Source organism: Rhodnius prolixus, unplaced genomic scaffold (assembly GCF_049639745.1).
Source record: "Rhodnius prolixus isolate KJV_2025 unplaced genomic scaffold, Rpr scaffold_4, whole genome shotgun sequence".
Classification (NCBI taxonomy): domain Eukaryota; kingdom Metazoa; phylum Arthropoda; class Insecta; order Hemiptera; family Reduviidae; genus Rhodnius; species Rhodnius prolixus.
Window position 1 is genome coordinate 27180747 of NW_027411614.1, and position 21311 is coordinate 27202057.

Genomic DNA, 21311 nt, shown 5'->3' on the forward strand with positions numbered 1-21311 from the left:
CGAATAGATTAGTAAGCAAACCACTTTCTTTTTTTGACAAATTTCTAAAAAGGAAAATATAACAAAAAATTAATTTAATTTCCTTATTATTTTAAGTTTTGTATCGATTGCATTGTCAAGCAAGAGAATGATAATAAATATATACGATATAATAAATTATCATTATATCAGTTGGTAAACATTTATTATTTGGTACGTGTATTTTCATCTTTAAATTTTACCCTGATTAGATTAGGAAACATTGCGTAAACCAAATACAGAAAAAGCACTTAATCTCGCCAAGTGGATTTAACTGTATAATCATCAAACACTTTCCACTTTTAGTCTATCTTGGGTTTTAACATTTTTTTTACTTAATTGGTTTCAATACTTGATCTTCATTCATAATCCATAAATTTTAAATGATTTTTTAAATCGAAAGAAAAAAAAAAGAAATGGCTAGTTTGAAACCAAAACGCATTTCTCTTTTCGCAACAGTTACCAAATGGACAAATTTCCCCCTAATGGTATTCATATTAAAACCATAAATTTATTATTTGGTATGTTAATAGTGGGCAATTTAACTCAAATCGGATCTCATGTTTGGAAGTGCCATCTGTTTTCTTCCTTAACAAAACACCTACGATATAAATATTTAAATTTAATATGTATATATTTTTTTAAAGGGTATTCCGCACAAAAATGAATTGAGTCCCAAATTACTTGGTAGCCTTACTGGGAAAGTTAACAATGACTACCTTTGCGCGTTACACGGAATGGAACTTTGGTGCTTCGAGGCTCATCCTCGACAACTCAGCTCTCCAACCTTCGGCCCAGATCTTGGATTGGGCTAAGATAAGTATGCTGATGTGTTCCCTACATTCAAACAGTTGCACATATCAACTATCTCTCCTGACTTGACGTGCAGCACTTTTTTCTACTGGACTTTGCTGCGAGACCAGCCAAAAAAAAAAAAATATATATATAACAAAATTGGAAATCATAATTCTTATTACAATGTCTTTTTTTTAAAAAAAGGAATTTACATTAATTAATTGTTAATTTTTCTTTAACTTTGCTTTTAACATTAAAAAATATTTATTTACTAAGAAATACTTTTCTCATAGATCATTCGATAAGTTGGCATCTCTATGCCATATAAATAGAGGCTAATTGACTAGGGCACTACAATTATTTAATTACAAAGCAGGCATCATAAATTTAAGTATGACTGGCTAGAAATATTTTTTTGTTTCTATTTCTCTCAATCTTTAGTTGCAAATATTTAATTCGTAAAAAAAAAAGTTTATTCAAAGAGAAATTCGTTATTAAAATTTATATAATTCTTTTAAAAAAAGACACAAAAGTCCCTACAACCAATCAATCTGTTGCTCAACATCTATCTATTTTGTGAATACAAAGAAAAGAAATGTGAATCGTAAAAAATTATTCAAACCGATTGATCGATTTTACAGGAATGATCAAATAATAATAACATTAAAGCAAATAAAATTTCACTTCTCTACATTTTTAGTTTTTATTTCGCACCCATCCTCATATGGGAATAGAAAAATCAATTATTAAAAAAAAACAACTTATTGGTTATACTTAGGAAACTCAAAACATGATTCGTACGTACGAGGGTCGTTTGAAAAGTCCGTGCAAAAATAAAAACTACTTAATTTTTTGGGGTAAACCTTTTTTATTTTTCAACTTAGTCTCCTTTTAGGCTTATACACTTCGTCCAACGCTGCTCTAGTTTGTTGATCCCTTCCGAATAATAGGATTTGTCCAAGTCTGAAAAATGGCCATTCGTTTCTGCAATCACCTCCTCGTTTGAATAAAATCTTTTTCCCGCCAGCCATTTCTTCATATTGGGGAACAAATAGTAGTCCGAGGGAGCCAAGTCTGGAGAATAGGGGGGATGCGAAACGAGTTGGAACCCTATTTCCATTAATTTTGCGACTACAACTGCTGAGGTGTGAGCTGGTGCGTTGTCGTGATGGAAAAGGACTTTTTTGTGGGCCAATCGTGGGCGTTTTTCTTGCAGCTCGGTTATCAAACGGTCCAATAACGATGAATAATATGCACCTGTAATAGTTTTACCCTTTTCCAGATAGTCGATGCGGATTATTCCTTGCGAATCCCAAAAGACAGTCGCCATAATCTTTCCGGCCGAAGGAACGGTCTTCGCCTTTTTTTGGCGCAGATTCCCCCTTGGTAACCCATTGTTTAGATTGTTCTTTGGTCTCAGGAGTGTAGTGATGTATCCATGTTTCATCCACAGTGACGAAACGACGCTTAAAGTCCTGCGGATTCTTCTGGAACAGCTGCAAACCGTCCTTACACGATTTCGTTTTTGGTCAAGCGTGAGCAATCGCGGCACCCATCTTGCGGATAGCTTTGTCATGTCCAAATGTTGATGCAAAATATTATGTACCCGTTCATTCGAGATGCCCACAGCACTAGCAATCTCACGCACCTTCACTCTTCTGTCATCCATCACCATATCATGGATTTTATCAATGATTTCTGGAGTAGTAACCTCAACAGGGCGTCCAGAACGTTCAGCGTCACTTGTGCCCATATGGCCACTCCGAAAATTTTGAAACCACTTATAAACTGTTCTAATCGAAGGTGCAGAGTCACCATAATGTTTATCAAGCTTCTCTTTAGTCTCCTGAGGCGTTTTGCCTTTCATAAAGTAGTGTTTAATCAACACACGAAATTCTTTTTCGTCCATATTTTGAAAATTACTCGACTTCCTTGATTCAAACGAATGCCAAACACAAAGAAATAGACCGATCTGGCTGAAACTTGGTGTGTGTTCTTCCAAGAGATGCTACTAACTAAACATAACCTCGATACGCGCCAGTGGTGCTATCTCTCTGACTTTGCACGGACTTTTCAAACGACCCTCGTATAACTAAATTTTGGAAATTTGACATCATTGTAATGAATGCAAAAAGGAGATAATATCATGTTTTTTTTTCTTACTTGTATGGATCTTGCAATTCTTCTGTAACAAAATTCAAATAATTCCAACCACCAAAAGCAAACAAGCCAGAAAAGAGAGCCATTGTTATAGAAGTTATAGTATAATCTCCTTCCCATGGTGATTCAAAGTGCGATGTATTTCCTGAAAAAAAAAAAAAAATTAATAATAATTTATCAGATACATACATGCTGTATAAATTTTGTATTCTTTACAAAGTTAAATAGGAGATACATTTTTAATGATCAAATTGTATAGTACATACCAATGATTATATAAAAAAAAAGGGTTAAAAAATTTGGTTGAGTCGGCAGTGCTCACGATAATCATCGAAATAAAAGAGTATTTTATTAAAGCAGAATTAACAAGGCTCTATATTTTCCTTACTCATTAACCGCCACCGTAGCCGAGCGGTTAGAGACGAGACCTGCGAAGCTAAGTTGTATTGTGGTACTGGGTTCGATTCCCGGTCTTAGGCCTTGGATTTTATTTAATGGTTAATAAAAGAAATTTACAGTAAAGTATGTTTGCTAGTCGCCTCCGTCCACGACACCTAATTGGTAGTTGGACGTTAAGCCCCGCCTGAAAAAACAGGCGATTACTTTACTTACTTATTAAAGCAATTGTAGAAGTCCTAATAAAATCGGAGAAATGCTAGATTTAATATGTAACTCGGTGCTACAATGATCTAGCAAAAAGCTATTGCACACAATCAGCCTGTTCTTTTTACATTGCATTCTTATTACGTACATCTATATATATATACTCGTATATACATATATGTTTTTATTTTTTTACATTTCACTAGAAAAAAGGCTTCTTCAGGCAATTCTAGAGGAGAAGAGACGTACATTTTATCCTCCCCATATAGTTCATTTTCATCGAAAAAGGTACGACGACCTCTTTACTTGCATAATATACTTACAAAAAGAAATTTAATATATTAATAATATGCCAAAGGTGAAGTAAACAGGCCTCAAGAATGTCACTTTTCTAATTAGATTGATAACTTTTAGCAATTTTTATTTTCTCTTATTAGGTAAAGGAAGTGCCCAATAATTTTCGACATAGAATTTTTCCTGGAAATAAGAGAGAGATAAGGATAGCCCAAAAGGTCATCAGCAATCTGATTAGAAAGGAGATCCCGCGTTCCCAGCCACTGTGGCCAGGCGGGCAATGGGAAAGCTGATGAACTCGTCCGCAGAGAAGCCGAAGTGCAGCAACCTGAGACACCGCTACTCCGCTGTGAAAAGACTAATCAAAATCTTTAACTAATAAGTGGTGAAGAGGACAAGACAGTGTCAGGCCGAGGATAAGCAATGGCAGACGATGCTAGAAGCTCTCATTACGGCCACGGCTACTAGAAGAGAGGTCGTGGCAAGCAGGGCACGACTGACCCAACAGAATTGGGGTGGTGAGCACCAAGGTGAGATGGATGATTAACACTTGCTTCAATGTCCCGCGCTTTGACGGATGTTGTCATAGAAGACTTACGATACTTATGCCAAAATGGCAAAATTTTATTGGGCTGCCAGGAGCCGAATGACCTAGTTCCCAACGGCCAAGGCGTTGAAAAAAAAAAAAAAGAACATTAGCCTAAATAAAATGTACCCAATTTAGCAAAATTCCTGTACAAGTACCGTTAACGCACATAGTAATTGTTAAACAATGCAAATAAAATATCTTGCTGACACATCAGGTTACTAATAAAAGTGATTATATAAAAAAGTGAGTAAAAAATCCCACTGTTCTAAAATATTTTTTGAGGGGGGAATTACAAACAAAATTGTGCAACACAAATATTAAATGTAAATATTAATTCTATTCATATTATTAACCCTACACTAGACTTAAAAGAACAGAACTGGACAGACGCTATCAACTACTTAAAAGACTCTTAGACGACAGATCAAAACTCTCTCTGGACAACAAAAGACTAATTTATACTTCTATTTTGAAACTGGGCGTATGGAATAGAGCTGTGGGGTTCAACCAAACGATCCAATCTCCAAAGGATTCAATCTCTACAATCTAAAATGCTTCGAACTATTGTACAAGCTCCTTTTTATGTCTCCAACCTGACTATACACACTGACCTTAACATTCCTTTTGTCACACAAGTGCTAAAACAAGATACAGAAAACTTCACTTCAACCTACAATCTCATATAAATCCTCTAGCTAAAAATCTTTCTTCTAGAACTCTTCCTGATAACCCGACAAGACGCCTTAAAAGACAGTGGCTTCGTGATCTCCTCTCTAGTGAAGAGAGTGACTAACCATCTAATATTTGGGAGTGTTACAACTGGGTAACTTCTCCACTCGATACTTATCATTTGTTACTCGGTTATCACTGTTACTTATAGCACTAACGAGGTGACTGTAGCACAAATAAACGCAAAAAAAAAAAAATTCATATAGCAGATATTTTTGCTCTAAGAACTTTTGATTTCCCTCTTAAAATTAGGATTATTCTATTCTCACTTCAAACTAAAGCACTCATATCTTCACCAATCTTTACCAATACAAACCAAACCTTCCTAATTCTTTAAACAATTACAACTTCCTATCTTCGCTTAGTATCAAATTTCCTCAATTCAATTACTTCTAAACGGACGGTTCTAAAAAATCATGACGCTGTTGAGTGCTCGTTCTATGATTCCTAAATCAGACACCTGTTCTCAATTCAAACTTTACAACGTATATTCAGCATTTGGAATCCGAACTCAGAGCCATTAATAAATAAATACCTAGCCCAAATTTGGTCAGCAAATATTCAACACTCTTGTCATTATGAGCGATAGTATGAGCGCTTTCCAAAAATTAAAACAACCCAGTAGTGATCCTTTATTGTTAACTATGCTACATAAAATAAATTCTAACGTTAGATTAGTGGTATATCTGATGTGGGGGATAAGGCCGATATCGGTGCGAAACTGACCACCCATCTCCAAGAAACACCTACAGAGCCACTAACTACCTCAGATCTAAAAAAAATTTTCAAACAAAAAATAATCTGCTACAGAAAATGGACTGAAATTTACTCATCCTCGAAAACCGTAAAAGAAAAATTCTACTCCCATGTACTGTCCTCTATACCAGTGAAACCATGGTTTACAGCATTTTCGGAAAACAGAGGATTTTACTGTACCATGAGCAGACTGTGATTCAATCACAACTACTCACCATACCTTTTGGCACTTATTGTAATAGATCCCATATGCTACTGCGATAAAGAATCAACAGACGAAGCCAAATCACATTATCTTGGCCAGCAGCAAGAACAAGAACGGTAGGGATCAGCTGTGGAAGGCAATATTACAGACGAACTGCCCACTTCCAGCCAACTTAAACACTATACTGACTTACCCAGACTTATATAAATAACTACATTAGGACAAAAAAAAATATATAATACTGAAAATGATTTTAAAACTATTCATATCACCAGACAAACTATCCACTATTTAAAGGCAGACCAATGAATGATGGCTAATTTGCAACAACCATAAAACCAAGAAAGAAAGAAAAAAAAACTTTACATTCTAATTTATTTATTAAAAATTTTATTAAGACAATAGTTTCAAATGAAGGTAGATTTGATTACGATAAAACAATTTTGACAAAGTGTTGAGTGAGTGGGTTCTGATATCGTATTTTAATTGTAAACACAAAGCGGAAGATCACTAATCAATTTCTCTTGAATACTCTCGACAGAAATTTAGCGATAAAATCATTAATCAATCGAGATAATCACGTTACTTTTTCGAGTGTATCCCCCCCAAAAAAAAATTTGCTCGAAAACTACTCAAGTTACTTTAAATTAAATTGCTTTAAACCCAATAACTACTCGTTTTGAAGGCTTTAAGATTTGATTAAAAACCTTTCTCTGGGAATATTCATTTTAGTCTTTCTAACGTAATAAATTTCTACTGAAGCCAAAAATATTCAGTTATAATCTGAAGTTTCAATAAAACTGAGAATTCACAAACAAAACCATGTAGTTTAAGGTGTCTCAACATATTGGAGGTCGGATTGGATAAGGATTTAAAAGATTCGAAAAATCAGTTCAATATTTGCGCATATTCCATGATGAAAGATAGTAGGCCACCTCGTCAGTGTATAAAGCAAAAAAACTCACATCCTCCATTGGATTCTTTTTATCTGAAAAAAAAGAATAGTCTCAAGAGAAATAGGCAAATCTTTAGAATTTTAATAACACATTAAAAAAAATTGATCAGAACAAAATTTTATAATGGCATCTTAAGCGAATATCAAATTTTAACATACACAATAATTCTTAAAAAAGAAATTTTTCGTACCCAGTTAAAATATTTCCTCAAAAAAGATATTCCAATAATTATTATTTTTCTTATGTGAAAGTAAGAGAAATTAACAAATAAACCTCAGAAAGATTGAATTCAGCTTGGAAAGGACGGTAACAATTTAAAAATTGAAATAAAAATAAATAAATAATAACGTTAAGCCATTTGTATAGAGCCTAGTCACGAACTTATAAATGTATTACATTACTGAATGAACAGTAGTGAATTAAGGACCAAAAATAACCTGGTGTATAAAGTTACAGGGTGCCCACTGTTCCAGACTACAGATGAAATATTTTAAATACAACGCGTACAAATATATATTATATACTTATTTTCCTTTCTCCCCTACTATTTTCTGCAGGTCTCCTTCTTTTTTAAACACAAGGCCTTTGAAAGAAGAAGGTAACTAACTGATAATCTATAATTAAATTTATTAAATCCACATGAGACCAAGCTTTCACTTATAGTGTTACCATTAAAATAGTCAAAAATAAGTAAGTAATAATATACAGTAACAAAATGCAATTTGTTTATTCATTTATTTATTCACACATAATAACAATAACCCAACTTCAGTTTTATACAATAGAAATAATAAGCGGGGAATATTTTATTAACAGTATATGTAAATAAAATAGAATGGAATACGTATCTATTAAATAATTTAAATTTGAATTTATTTTTTATGAGATATCAAAATAAAATATTGATTATTCATAAAGTTGTTTATCTAAATTAGGTATTAATTAACAATATAGGAACAAATTTAAAACAATAACCAGCACTTTAAACAGGAGAGTTGAATTAACTAAGTGTAATTGCAGCGGTAAACTTACTTTAAAATACAATAAAATCCCATTGAGGCTGGCTCCAATTTAAACTTAAAAACTATATCGCCACTAAGAAAATTGGCGGGTGAATTACTGCAGTGCGCATGCTCAAACTGCATTTTATTCACAAAAATAATTTAATCCCGGAGAAGTAGAACCAGCTATCCGATCATGAATTCTCTTCTGACTAGAAAAAAATTCGCTTACCTTGTTTTGCTGTCTTGAAGTCACTCAAGTCACAATTTTCTTTGCGATAAAGCGAATAAGTTCTATGTTAGATCACTTTCTTTGCAATTTATCTTTTTTTTTATATTTGTTTTTATTTATTATTATGAATAGTTGAGGAATGCCTGGCTTTAGGACCTCCAATAGTTTCTGTCGAATAGAAATACGAAATGCAACAGTTGAAAGTTAGGGGACAGTCCAATCGAACAGCTAAATGATTTTTAATCAGTTTCTGAAGAAATACTTTTTTAAAGCCAAAATGTGAGAGTCAAACTTTTTCTTATTTTTTTCTAAATGAGGTTGTCGATAATGGAGGACTCTTTCAGAATGACTGAAAGAGCATGAAGTAAGTTTGCAAGGCAAACAAACCTTCTATGCATCAACCATGTCTTTTATCAAACATTACACATGAGCAGCCCTGATTACACGCAACTTGAATGTTATAATATTCTGCTAGACTAAATCAAGAGCATCATAATCGCACCTTAGGGTGGTAAGGCTCCGTTCTTCTTGTACTTCTTCCACTTTACCTCTCAGTGCTCTGCCCTCGTTCCACCCAATTCTTCGTATAGACAGAGAGCAAGCATTAAAAACATGTTCACTCATCATACATTATTTTTAAACTTATCCATTATAGTTGCACTTGATATAGAATAAAAATTTCTAAGCCCCATATGAACCGTGGAAGAGCAAAAATTGCGTCAAAGTTAGTAATCTGAGTGAACCACACCCGTTCACGCGGTTCTTCGGTCCCAACCAGCTAACTTCTGATAAACTTCTTCTCCGGTCGTAATCGACCAATGTACTTTTTACTAGTTTTAATACAATATCTCGGCTCAAAATTCAAATACTGGTTGTAAATGTAATACCGTCAATATCTAGCATGAGTTAATAAAAAAATAAGTTCGAGAAACCTTAAATTTACAAATATTTTGTAACTTAGTAAATGTTAGTTCAATAGAAAAACTTTATTTTTTATAATGTTTTATAATGATAGAAATCTTAAAAAAAAAAATTTGTTTTCAAATAAAACGCAATATGAGCCAGAAACACTATATAGAGAAAGTCTCATATCTACACCAAGCCAACAATTAACCAATAATAATGGATGAAAATCCGAAAATGGTCAAAAATAACAATAACATGCTTGCTTGCACAGCATAAAGGAAAGATGGCGCCAGCCTGTCAGCAACTTTCTTCCCTGCATCGGCTGGATTTGATGGCTAAAGGGCTGAAGAAGGGCCTACAGTATCCCTCGGTCCCACACTACTCCCCAGTGGAAGCTGTAAAGGACTGTAGCGAGGGAAGAGGAGGTGCTTTTTCAGCACGAGAGGTTTTAGATGACAAGGCGGTGCTAATGAAGAAGTTGGCGAAGCGCTATAAAGGAAGACAAAAAAAACATGCTTCCTATGACGGATACCATTTATTGACGACCTTCTAAGATTAACAAAATTTTTGAGATGTCATAGTAACTAATTTAAACCCGTTGAATATATTGTTTCCTAACTTCTTCTTCTTCTTCTTCTTCATCTTCACTTCAAGGATTAGGCAACATGCCTGTCCCGTCTTCACAATATTATATTTATTTATTTATTTTATTTGATTATTATTTATTTTATTTTTTTCCATCTCCATCTTTTCAATGGTCGTCCTACACTAACTACGTTGTCCTCTAGGTCTGTATTTATTGACCATTACCGGCACTCTTGTAGTTGACATACGATTAAGATGCCCCCTCCATCTATCTCTAATTTCCTCTATAAATTCGTTGATATTGTATATATCCAATTCCTCCCGTATGTCAACATTTCGTATACTCTCTCTTTTTGTGCAACCCTTAACTCTTCTGAGGAATTGCATCTCTGCACTTTGTAGGTTACTTTTATCCTTAGCTCTGGTAACCCAAGATTCGCTTCCATAAGTGAGCAGAGGCACAGCCATAGTTTTATAAAATTTTAGTTTTGTTTCTGGTATCGTGATCTGTTTATTATACCACAGATAGCTTGAAATTTACTTATTTTATTTTGTACATCATTATCTGGACGAAAGCTAACCTCACAACCCAAATAATTAAAATACTGGAACAAGTATTTTAAAATACTGGAACAATCATCTATTACTATTTTAGAACGAAGTGGGTGCTTTCCATGGTGGGCCTTAACCTTCCTAACTAATAAAAAAAAAATACCCAAAAAATGAATTGGTATTTATACTTCCCGAGAATGATCTTGAAATTTCTGGTAAGTAGTAAGAGAAAAAAAATGGGAGATATATGTACATTATTAGAGAGAAACAAGGAGTTCAACTTGCTGAAATTCAAGGTTAACAGCTAAACTGTAATGATCATTGTCACCGAGGAAATCGAATACGGAGTACCTCCAACTGTTCCAAGGATTATAGGCCTACTCATTTACCAATTAGTTTTATATCCGTCAAGTATGAAATAACAATTTTCAATAATAAACAAGAAAAGACGAAAAGAGGTTTTTTATTTATATACAGGAGGAAAAACAAATTAATAATCAGAAAATTATTCCAATCTTTTAGGTTAAAAAAAAATTATTAAAATATCACCACGTAACCATCCATCTGTAACCTGGGCATGAACTGATTAAAAGAAAAACATTTGGTTTCAGTATCCAGAATTCTTGAGCTTTTACCATATTTAAGCAGTAATAACAAAATCACAATTTTATTAATATCGAATAATATTAGCTGAATTCAAGGTGAATTGGTAAAGGCTTGTTAAAAACAGTTAACTCTCAACGACTACTTCAGCTACTACATAGACCATCATTTGTATGGGAATTGGCTTCTTGATTAGAAGAAAATTAAGAAGAAATTTGTACTAGTAAGTCAACACGAAATATTTATTATTCTCAGGAGGTGGGCGGCCAAAAAAAATAAATTTAAAAAAAGAAAAAGAAGCTTTTTTAGTATCCAGTTCTAACCGAAACAACAGATGAAGTAGAGTTCTTCCCATAAGATCTTAGGCAAAGGATGAGATCCATCTACAAGGATTTATCCTAGGACAAGACTTACAAACAGCGCTATGTTGATGGTAGCACACAGATCATATACATAAATATCTCCAGTTGGGAAAATCGTTAGCTATTGATCATCAACTCAATGCCTAAACGGGAAAGAAGACACGCTAACCTTTAATGTTAAGACATGTGAAACAAATAATAATTGTTTATAAGTGTAAGCTATGAAGATCACTTGGTCTTTACATCGAAAGCTTGGCAAACAAATAAATTTAAAAAAATTTCAACTAAAATTGGCAATTTACCTTTGGGCTAGAGAATCAGTTACCAAAAAAGATTATCAATATTTCTATGAACAATATTTTTTGTATATAAAGTTTTAATGAAACAAAGTAATATTCCTTTTAAAGTTAATAAAACTATTATTGCATCTTAACCCATGAATGAAAATACTCGTTAAGATAAATAGTAAAACAAAGGAGGTAGTAGCAGTTAGTCAATTCATAAGACGGAGAAAATAAGGGTACTAGATAAGAAAGTTATGTTTGAAATGCAACAGAGCGTACATATCTGTTATCTATCTCGAATGACTGTAACTTTAATTAATTGAATAAACAGATTGATACTCGAAAACTCCTGAAATTCAATAACATTCTAACGTATGGGCTAATAAGAAGAAAACTGACTACCTTGCTCTCAATCAGTCTTTTCAAAGCTTTTTACATCTGATCACATCACAAATTTCGCCAATTTGGTTAATTTTCACTATTTCACGAATCACTATGACGGTTTTCTTTTAACCTACGATTTAAATTGTTAGTATCAAACTTAATTAATTACTGCCACAGAAATTATGAGTAATTATACACCAAAAGTAATTGGTGAAGCTCCAATCATGAAAAATGTGTAACTTACCACTACATATGTGGTACATTCCAGCCAAAACGATGGCTGCTAGGGCTAACAATTTTGCTGTTGTGAAAATATTCTGCACAGCCATGGCCCATCGTACACTAGCGCAATTGATCAGTGTTAGCAAACCTGGAACATTTTATAACTTAACATTATTATTGTGGTAGAAAAATAAAATATTATCTGTAATTACTAATAATATTCTAATGTAGACATACATAAAATTAACGGAATCTTACATGGGATCGCCAGCTACCCAGATAGGGGAAAGCTAGAAATTTTACAAAGCATTCAGTGAAGGCAACTTAAAAACTGAAGAACTAATATTGTATCCATAAGGAAATAATTTATTGTATTTATAATTGAAAAAAGAAGTTTATAGGTTTAAGGAAAATTTTCTAGCAATGTCAAAACTTTTAAAATCATAGTTTTCCTACACGGCGATACTTTAAATGAGACGATAGTTGTCCTTTTCAGGCGTATCTTTCCAGGCTTGCTGAAGGTGACAAAGTAGCTAACTGTGTGGAAAAAACGTCTTCAGTGTACACACATGTTCTTAGAAGCTTGACAACGTAAAATTTCTTCCTTTTCTAGGTGTAGAAAAGCCAGACAAACCCTTGTAGCGACGTACAATATTGTCTCGATAAAAGTACGCATCAGCATGGCTGTTCAACATGGACATCAAAACTGGTCTTAAGATTTCGTCGACGAACATTGGATAAAAATATGAGGTAACATGAACTCAATGCCAATGGCAACGCATATAAAGTTAAAGACTTCATTCACTTCCAAAACAACGGCGCTTGATATCTTTTTCAGTTCAAAATCTCCTTACTCGAAGCGAGGAAGGTTTTTTTTTAATTTTTTTAAATGATACAGTTAACACTAATGAAATGTAGCCCCAAAATAAAATGTAAAATAGTATCAACCATCGAAGAATTTTCTCACCCGTAAATCTTCAATATTTCATGGATAACAACGAGATTTAGCATTAAAGATAATTTGGAGTCAGGTTGTCCATTGGTATCTTATTTCACCAGTAGAGCCTGGCTTTCTCAAGGTTTCTTGTGAATAGTAGCCAGCGGCATAGCCGTCGAAGTTAGAACAAAACAATATCACAGAAAACTGCTCGCCTGGACACCCTAATCTTAAGCCAATTTTTCCAATAACCCAACATGTAATGGATTTTACGTTAATTACTTCTTAAGAACGATCACTTCTCCGGTGCTACATACCTTTTTTTCAAACCATAGTATAACCTCCACAGTTTCTGTCCAAACGATGCGCGATCTCTCGGAAGGAGATATCTAAATTCTTATTGTCAGTTCTTGCTGTTACAAAATCGTTCGTATAAATTTGGCTAATTCTTGATATAACCATTTTCTATTCTCTCTTAAAATTCTAGACAAAACAAAGGTTGATTATTCTATTGCATAAAATCTTAACAAAAATTTAATTTGATTTTTTATCAATCTGACCTTACCAAATACTTCTTTAATTGTGATCGGTTTTTCATTAAATCATTTTGACTTAAAATCTGTAAACAAAGTTGCTTCAATGTAAATTTACTTCTTGGAGCGATTCTTTTCATATGCAATTTAGATTCAAAAGCTTCGTGCTTTTAGTACAAAAGACCGGTATATTGTCAGTATACTTGCAGATATGAATTTAATAGTAAATTTCAGCAACCCTACACTCTTAACTTCTTCCAATATCAAGCAATGAAAGCAGATTTCTAGTTTCTGCGCCAATTAAATAATTTCGTAAATTTTTTTTACCATCATTACTTTGTCCAAGGTTAAAGGAGGCAGCTATCTCAACAGTTTCCCTTGAGACAACGCCATTGTCCGTTAACTCTACCAACTCTATGATCGTCTTGTTTATTACATTACAGAAAAATCTTACTTCTGCAGAAGTACGCGTTGTATGAAAAAACTGCACGTCTGTAAACATAGATCTAAATTATTAAAAAATTATCCATTTTGGGATCCGAACTTCAATTCTCAAATTGAAGTTTGAAGGCTGTTAGGAGGACTATATTCTATTCTGACCATTTTTTTTTTTTTAAAGACAATTAGCATTGCAGAATACCCTAGTTAAATAACGGAGTGTCAGATTCATAATTTAAAGGTTGCTGATCTCTGGTTCTTCAAAATCACAGGAGATCTATTACAGGGCGTTGGCAGGAAGGATGTCTTCTTTAGACCCCTGGACAAAATATTGTATCTAAATTACAGACCCTAAATCCTGGTTTGGAATTAATATAGATCAAGAAAAATATTCACTCGAAGAAATGAATAAGTGTCTTGAGTTCATTGTATTATACACTGTACAGATTATTCCTTGTACAGAGCTTCAGTTTCTCCACTAAGCGTTACCTCACAAGATCTAAAATTTTGAAGTTTTTACCTGGACAAATGTCCTGAGTGCCATATTGCCTAGTACGTTTAATTTGAATAGATTGCAGATCCTTCCTAAATTTCATACTTTCTTATAAATGCCGGTTTCTTCTGCTTGGTCAGTTTATTTGATATGCATTTTAATATTAAATTTGAATGTTTGAACGAAAGCTAGATTATTACTTACTACTCTTTCACTTTCTAGTTTCTTACTCATTTGCATAGTTTAAATAAACAAATGGGTTTTTGTTTGTTTGTTTTACTTTAATGAAGCTATGCTCTTTAATTTGGGTTAAAATTTAAGTTTTAGATTCGCAGATTTTTCGAAAATTAGAAATTAAACAAAAGCTTAAATTTTATTATTATTATTATTATTATTATTATTACTAATTATTATTACTACAAATAATAATCTGTACAGTTTATAATACATTGAATTAAAAAAGGCACTTATGCCTTGCTTCAAGTACTATGTTACATTATTTACTATTGTATTATTATTTTTTTTTGTAATAAAAACATATTCTTTATGGAGTCAAGTATGTACCTCCTTAAGTTTCCTTCGAAAGCAAGACCAAATATATTATCCAAATAGAGATCAAACATTGACCCATAAAGTATTGACATTTACCAGACATTTACTTGTCCTCTTTTATTTAGCAAGTTTGCTAAGTAGACGCCAGGAACAAACGTAAACGCTTTGGCTGGCTAAGTAGTGATAGATTTATTGAAAAGAGTAAATTTATTAGCTAACTAAGGTGAATAAAGCACTCATCTTATATGGCAAAATTATTTTTTAGGTACTGCAATATATTATGCATATTCTTACTTTCTTCTATTATTTAAGAAAAAATGTCGAACTTTTTAGTTTTTAAGCGGAATTATTTTTATGTGGTCCCCTAATTATGAAAAATAATTTTAGAAAATAGTTACATACATAAATGAGGACGCTCTCTTTCAAAAACGAAAAATGGCAAAAAGCTCTAATGTTACAATACGAAATTAATGATAAACAGATTAGGCAACTTACTGGAGTACGTGAATACGCGCCAGATATCTAGCTGAGTACTCGTTCTAAAAATAATATCTATTTTTAAATTTGCTAAAGTGCCTATTATAAAAGTGTAGACGCTTTTATTTTACACTTTGAAATAAGTTTAATTATGATGATGACAAATTTAAAAAAAAAGATGTTTTACCTAAGAAAAAAAGTTTAAAATAAAGCTTATAACTCATTAAACTCTGTTTCTCTAATAAATATCTGTGATGTAACATGTGCCTGCATTCAACTAAAAGGGTCAAAACACCTGTTTTACATTGTTTACCAGATTATTCCAGAAATAAATAGCGCAAGTTGTTAGCAAAACTGAAGACAGTGCATTTTCTAACTGCATTTTACGTACTTTTTAACCCGTATTGTGGGTGAAATGTAACTAGAACTATATTTAAGGGTAAAATGGAACAGTGGTGATATGCGCGGACTATAAACAGAAATGAAGTGTGAACTAGTTCTGAAAGGTTCGTTGTCGGTGTGCAAGCACCTGTATCTCGATGAATGCGATGAAGTTCTGGTTCCGCCTCTATAAAGCACTCCATTGATTCTGATTGCTTACATGCTCAAATTTATAACCAATTTTCAATTTCTTCCTTGTTTGTGTCCCACGAGTAGCTTTGAACTAACTTTTCTTTTTCTGGCCATGGGTATTTGCTTCTTTCTGGCCATCTAAAAATTTGCTGGCATTTTCACTTTTGAGTTAGTTGGTACCTTGCTGCTTTTGTCTCATAGGTTAGCTTATTTACTACTTAATGTCTATAAAGTATATAATCTTCTCCGACTTCACTTCTACGGTAGTTAAGAAAAGGCCATTGAATGCCTTGTAACACTTAAGAGTCGATAAATGTGCCAAATCAAAATAAAACCATTAAAAATTATGTATACTTGAATAATTATAACTGTCGTTAATACCGATTTAGATGGCTCCGTTAGAGCCTGCAAAAGTGTATGTTACAAATGTAGTCAACACATGCAGAAAAGAGCACGAGTTGTCAATATCATTGTTTTAAAAGTCTTTACACAACCCCAGCAGAGGCGTACCTCACTAATTTTCAAAATTTCTTCCTCATTGACAGCTTAAATATTCCTTGAAGGCACTTTAGCAGAATAATTCGGTTTGCATTTACAAAGTGTAGGATCCTTCTGGAAAAATTGAGACAGAGCGCAACAGCTGAAGAGATGATTGTACAGAGGAACGGCACCCGTTAAGAAAGGAACTTTAGCAATACTATACATCAATCCCCGTTATTCTTCTACTCCGAGGAATGTTAAAACAAAAATCCATCCAACCAGGAAAAGCTGGATAATTATCGAATACTAGTCAAATTAGAGGTAAAAACTACGAGAAATGACGGTTTACCAGGTTCCAGGTTTGGTCTCCTAGGGCTTTGAACGAATATTTACAGTTCACTTAATTTACCAGACGCGATACTTTTAGGAAGCGAAACCCTTAACTTTGCCAGAGACAAGGGTTTTTGGTTCTACCATAAGCGAGAAAATCCTCTAAAAAGCGACGATTAGTTTTCTTTACACTCATAACAGACACCATTACAATAGTTAATAAGAATTATTCAAGTCAGACAATAGTCTCTCTGTCCTAAAGACTATCAGCACAGGAACTTTATCTCTTCACCTCCTTTTTTTTAACGTCAATAGGATATGGTAATAATGGGTTGAGGAGTAATTATAACCAATGAAGACCCTTTACGCATCCCTTCATCAGCATACTCGTTCTCTAGAATCCTAGGTGCCTAAGAGCCCAGAAACTTAGAGCTGCAAGTTAGAGTAAGATAGTTAAAAAGGATCCATAAAGGCACAATATATCTAACATTATATTTCCCTAGATTTTCCAAACCTCAGTTTCAGGTTTGAAACAGTCAAACCTGTTTTGTCCGGTGGTTTTTATGCGATTTTTTTTATTTTAATGAATGTGTATCGAGATTCTACATACTGCATCAGCCAGTTTCATTAGACATGCTCAATATATAAACCACGCTACTACAGCAGTTGCTAAAAAAAAAAAACAACATACTTTAAATCCGTGCTGGAAAGCCTAAATGTGTAGTAATTAATAAAAAACTAAAATCACTTTCTGTTTATTGTCACCAAAATTCTTTAACAGTAAATCCTGATAAATCTAAAATATTGATTTTTAAAAGGGGAGGTAGAGTGAAATCTATGAAACCCCTTTTTTACGATAACTTCAAAATTGAAATAGTAAAACAATACATTTATCTCGAAGTGCTTTTCTCTTCTTCAGGCCTTTTTTCACTTACAGCTGACCATTTTATTAGAAAATCACAATTAGCATCCCGTAAAGTTAGAGAAATTTTAATAAAGTCAAAATCGGATTCGCTAGTGACAAGAAAAAAATTATTAGAATCTATGATTAATTCCGTTTTATTATACAGCGCAGAAATTTGGGCTCCATTATATTGCAGTAAGTTAGAATGTGTTCAGACCAGATATTTTAAATCCATCTTCCATTGGCCACGAAATGTGCCAAATCATTATGTACGTATAGAAGTTGGGTTAGAGTCTATTGAAACTGAGGTTCTAAAAAAGATGATTAGATGGTGGCATAAAGTTCAACTAATGGATGGTAACCGCCTCCCAAAGATATGTTTGAATATTTTAAAATCCCTCAGTAATGACAGAATATCTGTGGTTAAATTTAATTGGTACACTCAGTTAAAAGGAAAATTGGATTCTATTGATGCAGTTAGCTTGCTAAATACTAGCGAAATGTCACAATTTAAGGATGAATTCAGCAGTAGCATTCTGAAATTTCGGAATAATAAATTTTCTTTAGACATTAACGCTGTTCTGCATTCAAACTACAATCCAGACTTCAGAAAGATAAGTAGTCTAACGCTGGGTGAGCAATATTTGTCTCTTAGGGTGCCAATTATAAAGCATAAATTAATCAGTCAAATGAGGTTATGTCAGCCTCGTTCATTTCAAATCACTTCTTCTGGTTTCAGAAACAGTTTTCAAACAGATACCTCCAATTGCCCTGTATGCAGTATTCCCGAAAGAGAGGATTTACAGCACTTTTTATTAAAATGTTTAAGGCTGCAATCTTATAGAGATAAATACTTGAATAAATACATTTCTAGTATTTCAGATGTAGATGTTCAAGTGCAGACTCTATTAGATGTAGCCGATATTGATAAATTAAATAATTTATTTTATTTTATAACAAGTGCCTTCAAAATGAGGAATTTCGTTTTGAGTTTATAAAAATACTTTTATAATTTTGTTTTGTTTCTAATTTTTTATGTTTTTAAATTTTGGCTGTTTTTATTTCCATTCGATTGGAATGTAGATTTTTAGTTTTAAATTCAAGTTTTTATTTATGTTTTATAAGGTTTTATTTTGTTGTATTTAACCAAACTCCATTTGTATAGGGTAGAACCCTTAAAACAAATAAAATTATTCTATTCTATTCTATTAATAAGAATTAACCGAAAACACGTCCACGTTATCATCAGAAATCATCGCGCTAGCTCATAACATCAGCGGAGAAAGTTTAGACACTTTCAGTGGAAATGATCTTATCGAAATGATTAAGGACGGAACCGTAAATGATAGTGACATTATCAATAACTTAACAGATCATGCAGAAGGAGAAGAAGAACCGGCTTCAATGACAGAGGTTAAATTATATTCAGGGATCCAGCTTTATAGCAGATTGGAAAAGCTTTTTTTTAAAAGGAGATAACAATTCCGAAAGAAGTTTTGAAATTCCAAAAAGAGCTTCGATCGTGTATTTCTGGCTATCGTCATGTTTACACAGCTGACCAAACGACTTTTATCATCGTCTATGGTAACAAAAAATAAAAAACAACTCTTATATCTTCAAATGACGAAAGCGATTTACAAAACTCTTCCATCACAAGAATATGCGCGTTTTGAACTAAGACGAGTAGTTTTGAATTATGTACATTTTGAAAAATTCTCCATGTTTAAAATGAGATTTTTTTTTTAAATGATATCATTGTAATTTAATTATTCATTTTGTTTGGAAAGCACTTTCTCGTTATTTCGAAAAGTTTTTACATATTTTCTGAATCAAACTTTTTTTTTGCGGCCCCAATCTACGCACAAAAACATGTTGGACTGTACTTATATTGCAAGATTGTCTCAGTTTTGGTTATACTGATTTCGCGCTGTAAGATTACTTATCAAGATATGCCGAAGAAGGGGGAATGCCCGAGACCTGTCGTTAACCACATAATGGTCTGGGCCTTCATGAGAAAAAACTTTGACGAAGATTTAGTTACCTCCAGTTTTATGAGTAGATACACTCTCAAAAAAAAAAACATACACCTGCTGACCGCAGACATAGCGTAATGAGAGAGTGTATGAAACAAGAGGATATTTTCTATAAGACCTTAGCACGTATTTTCGTTACGTATCAATTTCAAAAATCCAATATTGTTTTTTACAACATTAGAACTGATAAAATTGAAAGAAACACAATTATTGAAACTATGTACTTTTATGTAGCAAAACGGAAAGAATACCTGTGTGTGAAAAAAAATGGGGATCTTCATGTCTAGATATAGCCAAGTTCTTCGACGATACCAACGACATGTATGATCATCATTAGCCGAAAAAAGGTCCGCTTTCCTGCACATTAAAATTAGGACATTAAGAAAAAAAATTTCATGATTACCTCATAAATGAACATTTACTTATAGGCTTTAACTTAAAATAATTTAAAAAATATCGACAATTCTGCAAATAATGATCCATTTAAAACGCACCAATCACTAATAACTTTTTAGGAAAGCGGGATTTCGAAAAAATGTACAAAGTAAACTATATGTTTTTTTTATCTAGTTTTCAAATTTCTCAACCCTGATGCTGTATCATTATTTTTGGCGGAGTTACGGGCAAAAACCTAATTGAGATTTCATAAGGACCACTAGTTTTGACAATGATAACGAAAACTACATAAAAAACTGTGAAAAATGTCGTTAACCCCGTTTCGATATCCCTAATATTTGTCGAGATATTTATGATCAAAGTTACAATATTATTTCTTAGAGATCGGTTTTCAATATCGATTTTCCACCAGAAATACACACGTTTTGGGAGGTCCTCTGACTGCAAAAAATGTTATTGGTGAAGCAAAGAACAAAAATAATAATAATTGAAGATTTTAATAATTGTAGAGTAATGTAATGGTTGTGGGTGAATCAGGATAAATTTGTTTTATCATCAAATAAAAGTAACCATCACATCATTTTAATGCAACTCGTTTGCAAGACTTCATGACCTATGACTGTGGTAAGAATATCTTGCCAGGATGTTGGTCTAGTGGTCAAGAGCGGGGTTTTGTAAGTGGGAGATCCCCAGTTCGAAGCCCGCGGGTGCAGCCATTCACAATACTTAATACATCATAACTCTTTTTTTTAATTAAAATGAAGTCATACGTGGGATTCGAACTGGGGACCTCCCACATGCAAAGCCACGCTCTTGATCACTAGACCAACACCCTGGTAAGATATTCTTACCCTAATCATACGAGGTCAAGAAGTCTTTCATACTGGGGTACATTAAAATGATGTTATGGTTGCTTTTATTTGATGATA

General features: G+C 33.1%; 1 protein-coding gene across 1 annotated transcript in view; it reads right to left on the reverse strand.

The window, feature by feature from the left end:
* Positions 1 to 21311, reverse strand: part of JhI-21 (Juvenile hormone Inducible-21) — a 44830-nt gene that overhangs the window by 15256 nt on the left and 8263 nt on the right. The window contains exons 2-3 of the mRNA XM_074130589.1: positions 12259 to 12384; positions 2977 to 3118 (exon numbers count right to left, since the gene is read on the reverse strand). Coding sequence (XP_073986690.1) covers positions 2977 to 3118; positions 12259 to 12384 — 268 coding nt within the window. The remainder of the gene's footprint in view (positions 1 to 2976; positions 3119 to 12258; positions 12385 to 21311) is intronic.